This window comes from Thunnus albacares, chromosome 4, assembly GCF_914725855.1.
Source record: "Thunnus albacares chromosome 4, fThuAlb1.1, whole genome shotgun sequence".
Lineage (NCBI taxonomy): Eukaryota > Metazoa > Chordata > Actinopteri > Scombriformes > Scombridae > Thunnus > Thunnus albacares.
In genome coordinates, this window is record NC_058109.1 from 3,202,710 (window position 1) to 3,221,997 (window position 19,288).

Genomic DNA, 19,288 nt, shown 5'->3' on the forward strand with positions numbered 1-19,288 from the left:
GTACACTTTCATGTAGTACACTGTGTACACTATATATTACTGGCATAGTGCGTGAATTTGGACAGGGTAGTGTCGTCTCAAATCAAACACAGCCGTTGTGTACTTACTGGAAATGACGATCGTGTACTAGCATTAGCTAGCGTTAGCATTTGTGTTATCGTTCGTCCTACCAAATCATTACAGACTGCTAAATTAACCCAAAAAACATACTGATGGCTTATATCCGACAACAGTAGAGTGGTGCTTAGTGCTAAAAAACACATGTATAACTTACATTTGTATAATGTGGCGATGTTCACCGTAGTTACTACGTACCCGGCCACCATTTCCAGTTTGAAAAGTGGTCCCTCCCCTTCTGCTACGTAGCCAAGATGGCGACCATCGAGGGCAAGAAGTATCCATAGTTCCACTCTCAACTTTTTGACCGTTTTGAGTGCACCATCCGGGTTCTCACAGTGCATTTTTCCATACTTCTCAGTGTGAACGCACTTATGAGCTCGAAGTGTGAAGTGTAAGTACAGAAGTACGCGATTTGAAACACAGCATGTGTCAAAATCTAGTTACAGCTCACATTGTCTTCATTTGTTGTAAAGTTATCTTTTATAAAATTGCACAGAGAACACAAGGCAGGGCAGTAGTATTCCCTCATAATACTGTAAAGGTGAAGACCCACGACCTGAGTTAGCTACCCTTCATTTGAGACACGAGTGAATCGCTTCACAAGGCATTGTGGGATTTCAGGTGACATGAGAATGACCTGTAGCGCAAAAAAATCAAGGGATTGAAAGTTGAAAAATGTCAAATTTATACAAATGAGGGATAAATTGACAAAGAGTGGACCAGGAAGCTAAGAGAAGAGGAAGAGAGGGAGGCAAAATAATTGTTGCTTCCCTGCTCGCTAAGAAATGCTAACAGGCTAAAAATGTAGCTCAAATGTTACCTGAAACACACACAGTGGCACTTCTCCGCTAGGGGTGCAACTAATGATCAATGAATCATATTTTCTTAGTTAATTGATAAGTTTATGTCTGTAAATGTCAGAAAATAGTGAAAAATGTTGATACCTGTTTCCTAAAGCTCAACATGACGTTCTCAAATGTTTTGTTTTGTTCACAACTCAAAGATATTCAGTTTACTGTCATATAGAACCAAAGAAACCAGAAAATATTCACATTTGAGAAGCTGGAATCAGACAATTTTGGATTTTTCTTGTCTTAAAGAATGACGATTAATCGATTATCAAAATATTTGGCAAAAACTGATGTCGATCAGCTTATTGTTGCAGCTCTGATCTCTGCGTCCTTGTCAGTCGGTGTTGACGCGCCCATATGAGCTTTCATTATCAATAGGTCTGACAATTATTGTCGTTAATATAAAATGTCAGAAAATAGTGAAAAATGCTGATCATTACTCTCTGAAGCCTGAATTAACATATTCAGATGGAGGTTGGATCATGTTTCCACTATAAATGTTTGTGAGACTGCTTCCTCTAAAGGGTCTCTGTGTTGTGTTCAGATCTGCACAAACAAATCGCACTAAAGGAGGAAAAACCAACCGGAGTCCCGTTCAACATGACTTACATGTTGGTTTTGTGTACAGGTGGATGAGGAGGCCTCGCTGTGGCGTTCCAGATCATCCTCACACCAGCCGCCGGCAGAGGAATAAACGCTACGCTCTGACGGGACAGAAATGGAGAGATAAAAAGATCTCCTACAGGTAATCTATCTATCCCTCTGTCTCTATCTTCTGTTCATGTAAATGTTTCTCCCTCTCTTTCCATTCTGTTTTTTCTCTCTTTCTTTTTCCCTTTCTCTCCTTCTTTTCATTCACTTTCGATCTCTTCACCCCTCCTCCTCCTCCTCCTCCTCTCTCTCTCTCTTAGCCTGAACTTGGCGAGGCCCTGATGTAAATTAGCTCCGTCCCACGGGACCCTGAATGCATCTCGTATCCTTGCGTTACATCCACCCACTCGTCTCTCCGTCTTTCTCGTCACTGTTTCTCTCTTTCCACCTGATTCTACTGTGTTCTACTGTCTACATACAGTAAAAACCCTCCACCGTGTGATCCGACAATCCAACCGGCAGCTCAGCCATGTAATATAGGTCTAATGCAGATTACAGCCGTCCCTCGAGATCCTGAACACATCCCGGCTCTCAGTGCTGCTTCTGCCCACTTTACTCTCTCTCTCTCTCTCTCTGTTTCTTTCTCTTTCTGTAGGTCTCTCTCTCTCCTTCTTTTCTCCCACTCAAAAATCTAATTCAAAATAAGATTTTGAGGTGTAAATCAAATAGAAACAAGTCTACATGTGTTTAGGCCTCGTTTCCTGCTGCAGTTTCAAATAACAATATGACTAAACATTTCTTCATGAACTCTTTGTGAACACCAGAGACGTATATGAATGAAACTTTTAGCAGACAACAGATTTGACTACATGTATGAATTATTACATTATTACCTGAATTATGTTTTTTATCATCAAAACAAGGAAATGTTTCTGACCTGCCGGACATCCGACAGATCGTCAGACAGACATTAATCAGCTGTCGTGACCTCAAACTCAATGTGGCCTGATTCTAAAATTAGCTGTGAGCGAACTTAAAGGACCATATCAGTGGTTTTACACGTTTAAGACAAACTACAGACATCTGAATACAGCTGCTGTTACTGCGTCAGTTCCCAAAACATGCAGCCATATTTCAGCTTTTGTAATATTTTGCAGAATTCTCTAAATCTCTTGAATGAAATATTCAGGTGATACACCCACCTTAAAATTCAGCGCTTCACCCACCCAAACACACGTCTGCACTTATAACTCACAGTTATTATGATTGGTGCGTTCATGAGCTGTCATGTCGCTAAAACTGACCTTCACTCGTGAGGTCAGCAAAATAATTTTCATTTAATATCAAAATAATGACAAGTTTTTACAACATTGATGATTATTTGTGTTGAGTTTCCAGACATCATAGTGAAGGAATGTAGTGGTATGTGGCAGCTGAATGGAGGATGTCTGTTGACTGACCTTCACTTCAGCATGTGAACGCACCACGAGGATTCACAGATCACTCTGTGATTTAAATGCAAGTAAAACTCTAAAATTAACTAACTTATAGAAAAACCAGTGCGGACGTGTGTTTCATTACGATGCGTTTCACTGTGTCGAGCCAGTTTCAGTCACCTGTCGGTCTTTGTGACTTCAGGTTTTGGTTTGTTTGTCGGAAGCCAAAAAGCTGCAATGTAATTTTTTCATTTGGTCTGAAGTGCAGGAACCAAATTACAGCTTAAATTTAACCGAAGAACCTGAACTAAAGCACATTTTCAATATGAGACTAATGTTCACCGACACTGAAGGAATCTTTAAAATGTTTTTTTGAGGTCAGAATGAGATTAATCTTTTACGGGTTGAGCGAGTTTTCTCTTGGAAGTTAAAGAGAATTTGCAATTGCACCATTAAATATTAGACAGTTCAGTTCCCTTATTTTATTATTTTACATTAAATAGTGCATTTAAGTTTTTGCTTTCTTCCTGTTTCAAACTAACCCCTAACCCCCAAACCCTAACCCATAACCCTAACCCCCTAACCCATAACCCTAACCCCCTAACCCATAACCCCTAACCCTAACCCCCTAACCCATAACCCTAACCCATAACCCTAACCCATAACCCTAACCCCCTAACCCATAACCCTAATCCATAACCCTAACCCATAACCCTAACCCTCTAACCCATAACCCTAATCCATAACCCTAACCCTAACCCATAACCCCTAACCCTAACCCCCTAACCCATAACCCTAACCCATAACCCTAACCCATAACCCTAACCCCCTAACCCATAACCCTAACCCATAACCCCTAACCCCCTAACCCATAACCCTAACCCCCAACCCATAACCCTAACCCATAACCCTAACCCATAACTCTAACCCCATAACCCCTAACCCATAATCCTAACCCATAACTCTAACCCCATAACCCCTAACCCTAACCCCCTAACCCATAACCCTAACCCCCTAACCCATAACCCCTAACCCTAACCCCCTAATCCTAACCCCTAACCCTAACCCCCTAACCCCTAACCCATAACTCTAACCCCATAACCCCTAACCCATAACCCTAACCCCCTAACCCATAACTCTAACCCCATAACCCCTAACCCATAACCCTAACCCATAACCCTAACCCATAACCCCTAACCCTAACCCCCTAATCCTAACCCATAACCCTAACCCATAACCCTAACCCCCTAACCCATAACCCTAACCCATAACCCTAACCCCTAACCCTATCTCTAACCCCTAACCCTAATCCTGTTTCAAATTATGGTTCTAATAATGTAATAATCTGTAAGCATCTTTCTGATTTGTATAATCTGTTGGATGTATAAAATATGACAGAATAGTGAACATCATAGGAACAAATATTTCAAGTTTAATTTTGAGATTAAATCTTGATTTCACTCTGAGTCACTCTCCCCGACTTCCTTCCCCTCATTTCCTTCCTTCTCTTCTTCTATTTTAGTCTTTTTTAAAATAGTTTCGACACAGTTTTCTGTAGCACTCAAGTTTTTAACAACTTGTACTGCTTGAACTACCACTGATAAAGATTTTTTATTAAGACACTTGAATCTCTTCCTCTCGCTCCTCCTTGGATCTCTTCCTTTCCCTCCTTTCCCCTCCACGCCGTCCTACTCAGAGCTTTATAGGTCTCATGTAAATTACGCCGCTCCCACGAGACACTGAAGGCATCCCAGCTCTCCTGCATTACAGCTTCCCACTCTGCAGCGTTACATAAAACCCACCGTGTGAGATCACAGTCCTATCTGGTTACCCCTTACTGTATTTGAGTCTCCTCAGTTCTTCCTCCTCGTGTTTCACCTGCGATCAGCTGTCACATTTCTGCAGTCGCTCAGTGTTGTTCAAGCTGCATTTACTGGAATCGTTTTTAACTTAATTGTTCTTCTTCTGAGGCGCCAAAACCATCTCTAGAGCCAGCGCTGTCTCCTATGAATTACACCCATATGTAACTAATTTGCAATGGTTAATGTTTCTGAGAAGACATAATGCTGCCTAGATTACATTACTCACATTAGTACAGTTTGATATTCTCTTACTGGAGGACAAATGTTCAGTACAAAACACATTATTTGGACCCTCGAGACAAGAGTTTGTATCACGGCTCATGTTTTAAGTCAAGTGTATTTTAGATGCTGAACCTAAACCATCGACCTTAACTTATCACTGCACTAATGATCAATATCAACCAACTCTAAAGCTTTTAAACCTCTTCAAGTTCATTTGTTAAATTTCACCATTTACAGTAATGTTTAGTCTCTTTAGTGCTGAAAACAGTATAAATTCATTAAACTCCACCTCCAGTCAAAAATGTGTTTTTCTTGGTGGAAAAACTCCCCAAAAAAGCCTTTAATGGGGAAAAATGGAAGAAACCACAGAGAGTCAATCTGAGTTTAACCTACGAGCAGGATTTGTGACATCACAACTAATTTAGAGCCAATTGTAGTCTAGTTTTTAACAAAGTTCATCTTATATACGATCATTTTCACATATTGAAACAAATAAAAGTAACGTTCATTCATTTTGAAACTATTGAAGAAAACACCAAATAGATTTTTAAGGATCAGATTATTTTTTCAGTGGTGTAAAATTAATTACATGACAGTTATAATCCCAGTAACGCTCCGTTACTGGGACAGTTTGGGGATGGGCTTGTTTGCCGTCTTACTGGTAGTTTGCTGGAGGGTTGATACCAGTTCAATCTCAGTGGGAAGGCTGGTCCGCTATATGCTAGCTTGGTGTGGGGACGCAGTTAGTCACCATCTACACTGTAAAATATCATCATTAACCTAATTCAACCTAAAATTTCTATTTTTTTATTTATTTTTCATTTCATAAGTCATATTTATGAGTTCCTCTGACTTGAACTCTCTTGACTTGAATCGATGAGTTGAACGAATGAACTGCTGTAAGAAACATGATCAACATATTAGCAGATTTCCCAGCATGCATTGTTTGAGACTCGTCTGTTTTGTAGTTAGAAGAAAACATACATGTGTGTCTTTAATACATGTTAAATTAAATCATGGTTGTTTCTTTTCATCATGATAAAAACAATGCAAATAATGATGAAGGTCAGTCTTTAATTCAGTCCTATAGGCGACGACGATGATGATGTCACCAAGAGCAGCTTTGCATTTCCTCTTTGTACTGTTGTTGTTTGTCAAATAAAAAACTGGCTCTTCATATTAAAAAATATAAATGAAAACCAAAATTAATCTGAATTAGATTTAAAATTTCAAACAACTAGTTTATCCGAGTAGTTCAATGAATTAACAGATCGAAATCCACCAAACGAAGGCTGAAGTTTATAAAAAGTGATATTTAGTCAAGATAACTTTTGGTTGGTGTTAGAAGAACTTTTTATATCTGTTGAAATTTTAAGGCGTCCCTTTAACTCATATTTTTAAGTTGAAACAAGAAGTTACATTTTACAGTGTAAAGAGGAGAAATGTGACTCATTTACATGTTGTGTCTTTTTAGCTGTCTCGCTAACGTTAGCCGCTGCTACATTCAGAGTTGGAGGCTGTGAGAACAAAGCTACGGCTAACGTTAAGCTAACTGTCAGCTGGTTACTTGTTAAACCACAACGTCTCCTCGTCTTCTTCTACACGTGTTAGAAGATGGAACATGAGGCTGTGGAGTAATAAGTAGAGTAATTTTTCATGTAACCTGCCAGACACTCATACAGATGAGCTCAGTCAGGATGATTTTCTTCTCTGCTCTGCACCGCAGCTGCAGTAATGTGTTGATGTGACACTGACGGCGATGCAAAGAGATGCATGTAGAGGGATTTTTAGGGCTGCTGGCGACTGTAAATCATCTCCCTCTGCTAGATGCTGGAGCTGCAGGATTATGCAACTGTATCTGTAAATGAAAATTTCCACTGATGCCTCAGGGCAGGGAGGTGAATTTAAAAAAAAAAACACAGTTGAGAGATTTAGAGAGAGAGAGAGAGAGAGAGAGAGAGGGGGAAGAGACAAGGGAAAAAAGACGAAACAGAAACACAGAGAGATGCTGAAGTTTTATGTTGCTGCTTTGGCAGCATTGTTCTTAACTTTCCTGCCAACAAAGCACATTTGATTGAAACTGACTTGAAAGAGAACATCTGCATCTGTATCTGCTCTACCTGACTGACTGACTGAAGGTCCTCTGTGGATGATGCGTGTTTTTTATGAAGTGATGCTATTGTGATGAAGTCAAAGAATCAGAGATTTGTCTCATATGTTTTTTATCCAGCGCGCCTCTAAAGATGTCGGTTGGTCCAGACTGAAATATCTCATTAACTATTATATGAGTTTATGTGGAATCTGGGGCTAACGCTTCATGCTCCCCAGAGGATAAATCCTACTGACTTTGATGAACCTTTGAGTTTTCCTGTAGCACCACCGGTTTTTGTTTTTTAGTGAAATATCTCAACAACTTTTGGATGGATTGCTGTAAAATTTGGCACAGAAATCCATGAAACCCAGAGAATTAACACTCTGTACTTTGGTGATGCTCTAACTTTTCATCTAGCGCCATCATGAGGTTGATGTTTATGGTTTGGATTAAGGCTGCAACTAATTATTATTTTAGTTATCGATCAAATTATCTGCTTCAAGTCTGATTCTCACTCGTTCTCACCTTCATTCGATACCTTTACTCCTAATTCTCTGAAAAGGGTTTTGTTATTTAAATGTATCGGGTGTGTGTGGCTGCTGTCTCTGCATCTCCAAATAGTGTGTGTGTGTGTGTGTGTGTGTGTGTGTGTGTGTGTGTGTGTGACAGTAGGCTACACCATCTGTGTGTTTTGGCCACAGGTCATTTGGCCAGCTTCACTGCCGTAACGTTCCACACCATTTACTCAAATCAGACAAATGCTACGTAGCTGTCTGCCTCACGCACACACACACACACACACACACACACACACATTAATCGCTGGGCTTTAGGGTGGAAAGTTGGATTTATAAATATACTTTATAAAGGGATTTGCATGTAGACAGTTATGAAACTGTCACTGTCCTCCCAAGAAAAACAACACAACAGGTCATAACGTCAGTCGCCCAAAAACGACCTGTAGTTACGTTTTAGTGACAGCTGCCATCTAGCGGTCGTAGTAACTGTGAGCAGTGGTGCAGTTCAGATGACGTTTATATATGTGGACAGATGGAGGTTTTAACCAACAGTGGACTTTGCTGCAGGAGACGCTGTTTATTTCCTGTTTCCAACCGCGAGTCAGGACCATAGACCGTATAAAAAATGGACGTAGTTACCGTGATGACACCCGTTGGTTTCTGAAGAGCGGTTTTGAAGCTCAAAGCGAGCCGCTCCGGCCGTCGCCATCTTGACAGTGCGTGACGCTGCCTAACTCCCAGCCAATCAAAAATGGGCAAAGAAACAAGCCACCTAGCGGCTGGCGGACCTGTCACTCAAAGCAGCCATGTCCTTCATTATGCAGAACTTTACGGCTTAATAAAATTTAAATGGGTGAGTTATAAAAAAATTCACCCCCCGTACAGTCGTCATGAAAGAGGAAATTAGCTACAGAGACCAAAACCGTTGTTTGTACCAGGCTGTGGCTTTTAAAAAGCTCAACTACGATCTCCCCCTAACCTTAACCCCATGGTTATTATTGTAGCCATGACGACGAAGGTGGCCTAGCAACATTTTAACCCAAACCATCACCTTTCCCTAAACCCAACCAGACCTTAACCACAGCAGTGTCACATCATGAAACATCATTATTGTTTAACAGTGATGTGTGACGGTTTTGGAAAGCACAGACAGATGATGTCATCCTGCTGATTACTGCTGATAGAGACGCCAGAAAACTAGAAAACGCTCCTATGTGTCGTGCTGGAGTCACATGATCAAACCAGGTATCGTTTCATTTGGAGGACTTGTTGCAGTCTGAACTCAGAGGTTCTCAAACTTACTTGTGTCCACTGTCAGCAAACAAATATATATTATATGTGTAGACATGAAAGTCAATGCCCTTTGTAAAGGGTTTATAAGTATTGATTAACGGCTTCATTAATGGTAAAAAAAATCATTTATAAGCCATAAGTAAGAATAACTTTATCTTTTTTAGTTTTTTAGTTCATCAGGACGACCCAAAAGTTATTCTAGTAAATGTCTCATAAATTATTTTTTAAATAATTAGTAAATGATTCATTCATCATTAATAAAGCCATTAATCAATGCTTATAAACCCTTTACAACGGACGTCTTATCAGAAAGTGATATATTCTTGATTTCAAGATACAAAAAAAAATTTATTTGATACAAAAATACAATAAAAACTGCTGCCAAACAAGCGTGAATGAATTCTCTTCTCTCAGTTCAAACCCTGCTTCGTGTCTCTCACAACAAGTTGTTTACAGAACAACAACGGTGCAGTAAACAACCTGTCAGAGAGAGAGTCAGCGTGGCAGCGCAGACACAGAGCGCTCTTTAAAGTAATTCCCTCTTTATGTTTCATGTTTTATATCTCAAATCGCTCTTTCACAGCAATCATCAAACAGAAAACATAAAAGGAGAAAAGTACAATCTAATTATTTAAATTGAGTCGTATATCCCTTTAAGGACGTCTCGTTCAGACTCAATCTGCATCTTCCTTTTATTATTATTATTATTATTATTCCGGTCGTGTTTTATATTCGCTCGCGTCACAACTCACAATCCCTTCCCAGCATGAGGCGGCGCCCAACTGGCCGTAAACTACAGAAAGTGCAATAAACATTTCCACTTCTTAGCCAGATGGAATTATTTATTCACATCAGGAAGCTGCTGTGCGCTCATGTATAAATGTTGAATTACGGCCCATCCTGTAATGTGCTGATATTTATTTCCATAATGTATTTTTCTAGATGGGAACAAAGCATTTGCCCCCTGCTGCTCTTGTCCGAGCTTTTCTTTTCCACCAACCCTCCTCCTCCTCCTCCTCCTCCTCCTCTCCTCTCTGCCTCAGCCAATCAGTCCATCTGTCCTCCTCCTCCCTCCTCGTATCTCTCTCTCTCTTGTATTCTCTGGTGCAGTTAGAAAGTGATACCAGAGGTTTAAAAGCTTTCTTTCTTCTAAAAGATGCTACATGAAAGTGTCGGGTGACGGTGAAGTGACAGATAAAACATGTAATGATACACCTTCAGCCTCTCTCACAGCTGAATAGATATGGATGGCACGTCTCCTCTCCTGCAATTACTCTATAATGACCTTTCTGCCTCATTCGTCTCTTATAGCTGCACATTTATCACCCGACGGAGGGAAACAGCTTAACTGTGCTGCTGCTGCTGCGATGGTTTCTGAGCACTAAAGCTAAAGAACTGACCGATACTGGATATAAATTCATTCATCTTAGTAAAAATACAGGTTTGGACAGATTAATGAGCACTGAACATAAAATTAAAAGGGTGTATTTGGGATTTCTATGTGTCATGTGATGTTTTAGGGGTTCTGCTGGTGTAATAAGTGTAGGTAGGTGTGAATGTTGGTTTCAGGAAGTCTTTGGACACAAATTCCAGCGTCATAATAGATATTCGATGAGCTGAAAAGCATCTCTGCAGGATTATACTGACTGGCTCCTTTCTGTGTATATTTGTAACTTACGCTCTTGTTTTTTTTCTTTCCCACAGCATATCTAACTTCACCCCTAAAGTGGGAGAGAAAGACACCCAGAGAGCGATCCGACAAGCCTTCAACGTGTGGCAGACCGTCACTCCGCTCTCCTTCCAGGTCAGAGAAGATCACACTACATTACACTTCTGCTTTCACAGTCTCTCAGAGGCCACAGCCATGTCTTCAGTTTGACTAACGGTCCGAAACCTTCCAAGATATTCAAGTCACTGTTATGTATGAAAAATAAAAAAAAACAGCAAATACGAGAAGCTGGAGCCAGAAAATGTTCTGCATTTCAGCTTGAAAAATGATTATTGCAGCCGACTCTATACATTATTACAAACAGTCATTTCTGTTGTCTTTTCCTCTCTGATTGTGTTTTTATACTTTCATCATTTTGAAGACATCTACTGCATCAAGATTAAATCATGTAAAATAGAACAGAAATGATCAAAACAAACAGAAGTGAACATAATAAATCAGAGCTATTTATCATTCAGTACCAAACAAATTGTACCAATAAATCATCTTGTTATAAAGACTAAAGAATCTTGTTATACTGAGAAACTCTTCACATCATGAGGACGAAGCATTTTAAGGAAGAAAAACCATCTACTGAAAATATAAACGTTCTCATATAAAGATTATTATCATAACAAAGCATCTCGTTACCATCAGAGAAATAAAGTTAATATGATGGTTTCATTATCAAAAAGTTCTCATTACGTTATTATTTTGATGTCACACAATCAAAAACATCTCGATATAATGTTGTTGTTCGTCGTTTCTTCACTTCGCTCCGCTCTTCCTCTCATCCCGCACCTCAGGAGGTGCCGTACTCGGAGATCAAAAACGAGGGGAAGGAGGCTGACATCATGATCTTCTTCGCCTCCGGTTTCCATGGTGACAGCTCTCCCTTCGACGGAGAGGGGGGTTTCCTTGCCCACGCGTACTTCCCCGGCGCCGGCATCGGAGGAGACACACACTTTGACTCTGACGAGCCCTGGACGCTGGGAAACGCCAACCATGACGGTGAGGTCATTCGAAGGTTTCTGCTTTTTTTTTCCTTCAGATGTGTGATGAACTTGATTCTACTGTCCTCAGATGGAGAGATTAAGACTCATTCAGACTGTTAGTATAATAATAATTGATTTCTCTAGAGGGAAAGTGGGGTGATTAAAAATGTACCTGTGCAGTCAGTGATTTTTACCCACCGCAGCAACAAATACAACCCCAGTTACCTTCCTGTTCTTCTCACTGGTCTCACTGTGAACTCACTGGTCCTCCTGTTAATTAAATCCAGTCTGTCAGAAAAAGACACTTCAACATGTCTCATATTTGACATCAGCGACCGATGACGTCACTTGTGTGTCAATGTGAGGGAACAGAGCTGCACAGAGCCTGAAATTACAAACTCAACTCACCTCCAGTTACGGTTACCGTAGTTACCGACGCCTCTCCGTCCAGGATCTCACCCAAACAATGCGCTTTTTTTTTTCTTCTTTCTTTCTTTGTTCTTCTTTTTGAGCCTTTTCCCAGTCATAATGTTTATGCTCCCTCTGACTGATTGAAAAAAATTGGTGCCAGTTGGTGGAAACAGTCTTTATGGTCTGTCCAGTCTTTGTAGGTTTCAGCTTGTCTTCAGGTGTGTGTATATTTTATTTCCAGCTCTATATTTATATTCTGGGACTCTACTGGAATATCTTTGTACGATTTCCAGTTAAAAACTCCTTATTTATCTTCTACTGGTCCTTTATGCAGCCCCTCAGTTCAGCCTCTGTCTGAAACAGGCCGTTTTAGCTCCTGTCTCTTTAAGGCCCCGCCTCCTGATGAGCCCACTCTGTTCTGATTGGTCAGCTTCAGGAAGCTTCCTCCTCCGGCTCCGGAGGCTACGTAAACAAACTATAGTAGCAGGATTTCACTTCTTTTTCTCCTTCTTTACTCCAAATGTCAACTTCTCAAATCCATCCGTACACGTTGGAGCCAAAAGCCGATCTGATATGAGAGCGGACAACGCAAACAAACACCTTAGCAACCACCTTAGCAACCAAGGCTAAAGAACAGATGGCCGTTTATGGACATGTGTGACGAGCCGATGTCAGCTCGTCAGCAAGGTGGAAATAAAAACGTTGCAAACGAAGCAGGTTGAATCCCTGAGTTTTGACTTGCAGGCAGCATTTTTACATACATTCATCTCAAGTTTTGTTTGACATGTTTAACATCAAACATCATAACAGAAAACCACAAAAAACTTAATATGTCCCCTTTAATTTGATTATTTTGACTGTGACCTTGGTAAACAGAATTGTTATTAACGTGGCAGCTTCTTATTCAGAGTGTTGTTCATGTAAACATACTGAACGACTGTTATGCAATACCAACTGATTAAATTATTATTTATTTATTCTATGAATATATATATATATCGCATTTAGGAAATAAATGCTTCAACTGTGAAGACATCCTCAGTCGTCACTCCTTTATCTTCGAGCGCCGCAGTGTTTAGTCATTGGATGAAAAATGGAGGAGGAAAAAAAAAAAAAAACACTTTGTAGTTTTTTTTCCCCTCTCTATTTTCTTCTCTTCTTCTATCTCTGTTTGACAAATGACTTATGCCAGATTCCCTCTGCTTGAATAACTAACGTGTTGATAGAGAGAGTGAGAGATGAAGAGAGAGAGAGAGGGAGTGATGGAGGGGGAGAGGAGTCTGCTTTGAGAGCTTAGCAGAAAAGAGAATTAGCTTTGACAGAGAGGCTCTAAATTTGCCATCGCGCATTACGGCGAGTGTGTGAGTCTTATTCCAGTATGAAACATCCCAGGAAATGTTTAGTTTCTCAGGATGTTTGTATTTTTAATGCGTCGCGGAGTCGATAGAAACAGCTCATACACATCAGTTAATCATCTATAAGTGTCTGTGTGTGTGTGTGCAGTCATCCTCACAAACGTCTCTTTATCTCTAAAATCCCTCCAAACACACACACACACACACACACACACACACACACACACACACGCAGTAATTGAAAGATTAGAGACAAGATAGAGAGACGGCAAAGTTCTCAGACGCTACAAAAACTAATTCATGGTATCAGCTTCAGAAGGGCGTCACTAGGACAAACGGGACTCATTTTCACCTTTAACATTTAACCTGTTAACACCTGGAGGAGAAACACAAGAGGCTGAAACTGCTGAATGCAAAACATCTGTCTCCCTGTTCGGCCACCTCGCAACTTCTGTATTTTAATTTGTCGTACGTTTCTTTTTCATGCATCTTCTCATATCTGTAGACACATTACTGTGCAAAAGTTTTAGGCAGTGAAGATGTTTAGATTCTTATCCGTAACGCATCTCCATCAGGAAGGCGTCTGATCATCCCAAATGTATTCTGCAGCCATGACAACGAGAAATTCATGCCTGTAACAGCCCACATAAGATTTTTTTTACCTGAAGGACTGTTGTTCATCATTTGTGATGTGAAAACATCAGATTTCCACTCAGTCAGAGAAATGAAAAGTTTGTGTCCTGCTGCTGACACTGAAGCTGAGAGCGTCAGAGCACCAGGAAACAGAGTCAATCTGCTCTGCGTCCGTTTCCATCATGTGTTTGGGTCATTCAGTGTGTTTACATGCACCGAGTAACCAGGTTACTCAGAGAAACCAGGTTACGTGGGTAATCGAGGAATTTGTTTTCATGTACTGTAGTAATCTGGTTACTGTGAATCTGCATTTACATGTAGCAGATTATTAACCAGATTTGAACTGATTAGTAAAAGAAGATGCTGCTTCCTGACTTATTTTGCAGACAGACAGACAGACAGAGAGGAGCTCCTCCTCGCAGCGGGAAACTGTCTGAATTAACAAACAGTCAGATATTCAGCAGTGGAAAGTGACTTATTTAGATTTCTACTTTGTTTTAGTTTCAGTTTTAGTCGGACCTTGGAAGGAATTAATTTTAAATATGAGGACACTGTGCGCTGTCTGCTGTACTCTCTGTCTGCAGTCTGTTGTTAAAAGCTGATTAGAAACCTGGTTTTAACTGTCAGGATAAATCTACCTGAAGCCAGGTTTGTCTAATCCTCTACCCCGATGACGGAAACCAGGTTTCTTGTTTACATGACAGTTAAGAAATCAGCTGAGTGGAGAAAGCTTCAGTCCGTATAAACAAGAGGTTTCAGGTGTTTCTCCACTGATTATTTCAATCATCAACATTTAGGGTCCAGCCTCACCTGTTAGCATGCAAACGTTTGCTGATTAGCACAGATGAGGTTGATAACAAACTAAGTCACATATTCTTCCACATACTTACAGTCTGCTTGTTTTTACAGCTGCTGTGTATTGAAAAAAACTGCTCATTTTCTTCTTGTTATGATTATTTCCTGTTTCTAAGCTCATATTCTATTTTCCCTTCTCATTTTTCACCCCCAACAAGCTCGTAATCCCACAAGAATGATGAATAATACCGCCTTAAATCCAGGTCATGACATTTGTCACAACGCTGCTGCTTTAAGCAAAGTGCTGTCGCAGACGTTGTGATCAGTGAATGTAGTTTGTCATCTTTTATGTACAAACAGCTTGACTCAGTTTTGCTCTCTAGAAAGTCCAAAAACGCAGAAACTAAAGATAAACAAGAGAACAGAACATGATCCTGGAGAAGAGCAGAGACAGACTGACGCAGCGAGTGTCCAGAATGAAATATTAGCCGTCAGTAAAACCTCTCAGCAAACCCCAAACGCCATAAAACACATTTGAAGTCTCTGACATTTCAGTTTCCACACTTTTAAACACGTGTTAGTCTCTGTCTATTTTAACACACTTAAACTAATACAAACTCTTCATCCTGGTCGTTTGCTGTCAGGAAGTGAAGCTACGTTCCTACGATGTACCGCAAGCTACCTGTATGTAGCTGCTGTTTACTGACACCGTGTCCGTCCTGTTTTGTAGGACGCATTTCACTGCTGCAAATTTGTTTTGACAAAACAATAATTTAGTTGCTAATAAAAGCAAAGAACAACAAGCTAACACTAATGTTAATGACTTGTGGGTTATAGTTTAAAGTCACCTTAAATTCTGAAGCTTGTAATTTATAAAGTCTAAAGGAACCAGAATCCGATTCAACCTTTAGGTCTTTGCACACCAAGTCCGTTTTTTTTGTCCGAAATTGTCGCACATTGTGTCAATTATGTTTACACACCGACTCCAAATCCGTCATTAAAGTTTTCAGAGCAGGTTCGATTTTCTACGTTTTTTTTGCATCTGTCAAAAGCCTTTACAGAGTTGTTTGACCGCTCAGAGCCACCGTACACGCAAACAACAGCCTGGAAACACTGATACTATCAGCTCCAGCAGAGACGTTACACACAGACTGATCACAGGACGACTACTGATCATCATCTGGTCTGTATGTTGTAGCGTTTTGAGGCTGTGCCCTGAATATCTGCAGATCCAGTCGAAAGGCCGATCACCTGTGATCACCTGTGATCACCTGTGATCAGGTGTGTGTGTTCAGGATCAATTGGATTGTGGAAATTGGTGGTCTTCTCTTTACTGTGTGGTTCTTTCTTTTTCTTTCAAGAACTTAGAGAACCACAAAATCATCCTCACTGCTTGACGACTCCATTTTGCCTCGTATTGGGAATTTTCTCAAAGAATATAGTAATAAAACACATCGGACTCAGTGTGTGAGGTTTCTGTACGTAACGATTTTTTGTCGGATGACGGATTAAAAAAACACATACGAAGAAAACAGACTTGGTGTGCAAAGACCTTTAGTCTTGTTTCCATCAAAAGCTGACATCAGTACCTCATATAATACTTTTGTAATTACCACTTTTGTGCTGAAACATCAGAATTCAGTCTTTCTACCTCAAATTTTACTCTTTGCAGGATGAAAAAGTCTCTGAAACAGTTTTTATTCCATCGAGGGACACTGAGGGCGTTTTCACACACGTTCACACAGTAGATGAGACGTTTCACACGGCAACATTTCAAGTGAACCAAAATGTATCAACAAAAGTCATGTGAGAGCTGTCACTCCGTTCATTGGGCAGAAATCTCGCGGGAGAACGGAGAGTTTGTTTTTCTTAGAAATAGACCATTAGCAGAATTGGCGTTTCTTCATAATTGCGGTCAACTGCATATACAAAGCTAAAATATGCAAGCAGAATGGCACATTTTAATGCAATGTGTTGCATTAATGTATTATGGCCACTGCAGTTTCACGCCGGCATCCCCCTACATATAACCGACAGTTTGAACCAAGACCACCTCTTCAACGAGGTCTCGGTCCGGTTGTACCCGAGTGTGATCGACGTGTTCACACCTGCCCAAACGAACCACATCAAGGAGGTAAACACTCCAGGGTTCGATTCAACCGAACTAAACAAGACAGGTGTGAAAACGCCCTAAAACTCTTCATTTTTAATCTGCTTCTTTTGGCGGAACAATCCACCGTTTGTTTTCATGATTTACAGACTTGATCCACTGTAGAAGTGACGGAGCAAGTGCTGAATAAATCTGCTCTTGTCCCCCTTTATTGAAAGAATATTTCACACAGGACCATATTCTAGACAAGCATAAGTTTGAAAAGGGGGGGGGGGGAGTCGGTTGACATGATGACATGAAAAACGTTCTGCATATAAATGATTTTGGCTGGAGAGAAAACATATTTCTGGCGGGTAATTTTTTGTACTTTGCTGGTTCTTGGCAGGTGAGCCACAAAGTTAATTTCAAACGCTGCTTGTATAAAATGATCTCTGGCATGCAAACTCATCAGTGCCAAAAAAATGAACGTTTCAGCGGGATGACTGCCCGAGTGGAAGATAGCGGCGGACTCTGTGGACAAACGTCAAACTGGGATTACTTGAGAGACAGGTTTCATCACGGCGATATCAAACATCATCTTTATCACTGGCGTGCAGACGACTGCAGGGGAAAACATGATAGAAGAAGCCGTTATCGTCGCTGCGGGGCGCCGGAGCAGACTATAGACCAACCACAAGGGGAGAGGCAGACAGAGAGAGAGAGCCTGCTGGGAATTCCCTCAAGACGTTGTACATAAAGTGTACGTCTTGTGCTGTAAAATCATCTTTATCTTTCCTGCGACATGTAAGAAAGGGAGGCACAGGGAGAGGAGAGATAAAGGCTGGTGGAGGGGACGCAAGGGGGAAGAGGAGGAGGAGGAGGAGGAGGAAGAGGAGGAGGGCTGCGGTGACAGAGAGAGATAAAAAAGAGGCAGAGGAGGAGAAGGATGAAAGAAACAGCGGCGTACAGAAGAGTACGTCTGTGTTTGAAGGTGTGAGAAAGAGAAGAGCTAAATCTGAGGAAAAAACAAGTACAGAGCAAAAGAAACACAGAGATGAATAAACGGCTTTTTTGACATTAGTTCTTGGTCATTCCACCGCTTTGGTACAAACCTTAACTTGTATATAAAGATGGATATAGTGAGGTGTGATGTCATCCATTGATTTTATTGGAACCAGTTTGGAGCATGGATGTGTTATAAGAAGTGGATACAGGACTCAAAGATGGCGCCCACTCATTCCTATGAAAGTTGCTCCGTGGTGCATGAAGCCAAAAAATCTGCTTCTTGCTGAATGTGGATGAAATAATTTTAGCTCTTCTAGACTTTCCGAATATTATCGGATCGAATTCTGATAATAATAGGAGTCATTTCACTCAAACATTTATTCACAGTTTTACAGCTGTTTCTTTTCCAATGATTGTGTTTGGGGAGAAACGCTTATTGGGTCAGTGTGCATCACATGACAGACTCGGAAGTTGTAATTATACAGTTTGGCCACTGTGTCAAATTAACGCTACATTGCATTTAATATCAAATGTGAAAATGTTAGTGAAAAGGCTTTAAACTCAGGGCTAACGTTAGCTGGTTAGCTGTTGATTATTTAAGTAAAGAAAGTTCACCAACATGTAGCTGCTGTTTAACTCTGTCCATCCTGGTTTGTTGGACACATTTCAGTGCTGCAGATTGTTTTGACAAAAACAATAACTAATATTAATTACTTGTGAGTTATAGTTAAAACCAATGATGCTAAAGTCACTTTAAAAGGAAATTCTGAAGCTGGTAATTTATAAATTCAACTCTAACCCTAGAAAGTGTTTGTGTGGTTGTTTTGGTCTCCAGCTCTGAAACAAACTTAGTCTTGTTTCTATCAAAGCTGAAATCAATACCTTACATAATACTTTTGCCAAAACATTGTCAGAATTCAGTATTTCTGCTTCAAATTTTGACTCTTGGCAGGATGAAAAAGCCTCTCAAACAGCATTTATTTTCATCACAGGACACTAAATCTCTTCGTTTTTAAGCTGCTTCTTTTGGCAACGCAATCCACCACACTTCATTTAAAGGAAAACTCTTTTAAATCAAGGCTTTTGAAGAATTACTCTGCTCTCACATGCTTGTCTCAAACTCCCAGTCCCCCGACCATCAACTGGATTCGGATTGGAAACACGGAGGGTGTCTGCATCTATATTTATAGTTTTGATTTCACTGAAGAAATTGCAGAAAATACCCCAGTTGCTCCCCAGCGCTCATTCTGTCTTAATGAGGAGTTGAAAGGTTGATAAAAAACTAGTGTATCAAAATCATTTCAACAGAATA

The 19,288-nt window shown here is 40.4% G+C and overlaps 1 protein-coding gene across 1 annotated transcript in view; it reads left to right on the forward strand.

Moving 5' to 3' along the window:
- Positions 1 to 19,288, forward strand: part of mmp24 (matrix metallopeptidase 24) — a 77,967-nt gene that overhangs the window by 31,202 nt on the left and 27,477 nt on the right. The window contains exons 3-5 of the mRNA XM_044349993.1: positions 1,600 to 1,716; positions 10,690 to 10,789; positions 11,500 to 11,704. Of these exons, the coding sequence (XP_044205928.1) occupies positions 1,600 to 1,716; positions 10,690 to 10,789; positions 11,500 to 11,704 (422 nt within the window). The remainder of the gene's footprint in view (positions 1 to 1,599; positions 1,717 to 10,689; positions 10,790 to 11,499; positions 11,705 to 19,288) is intronic.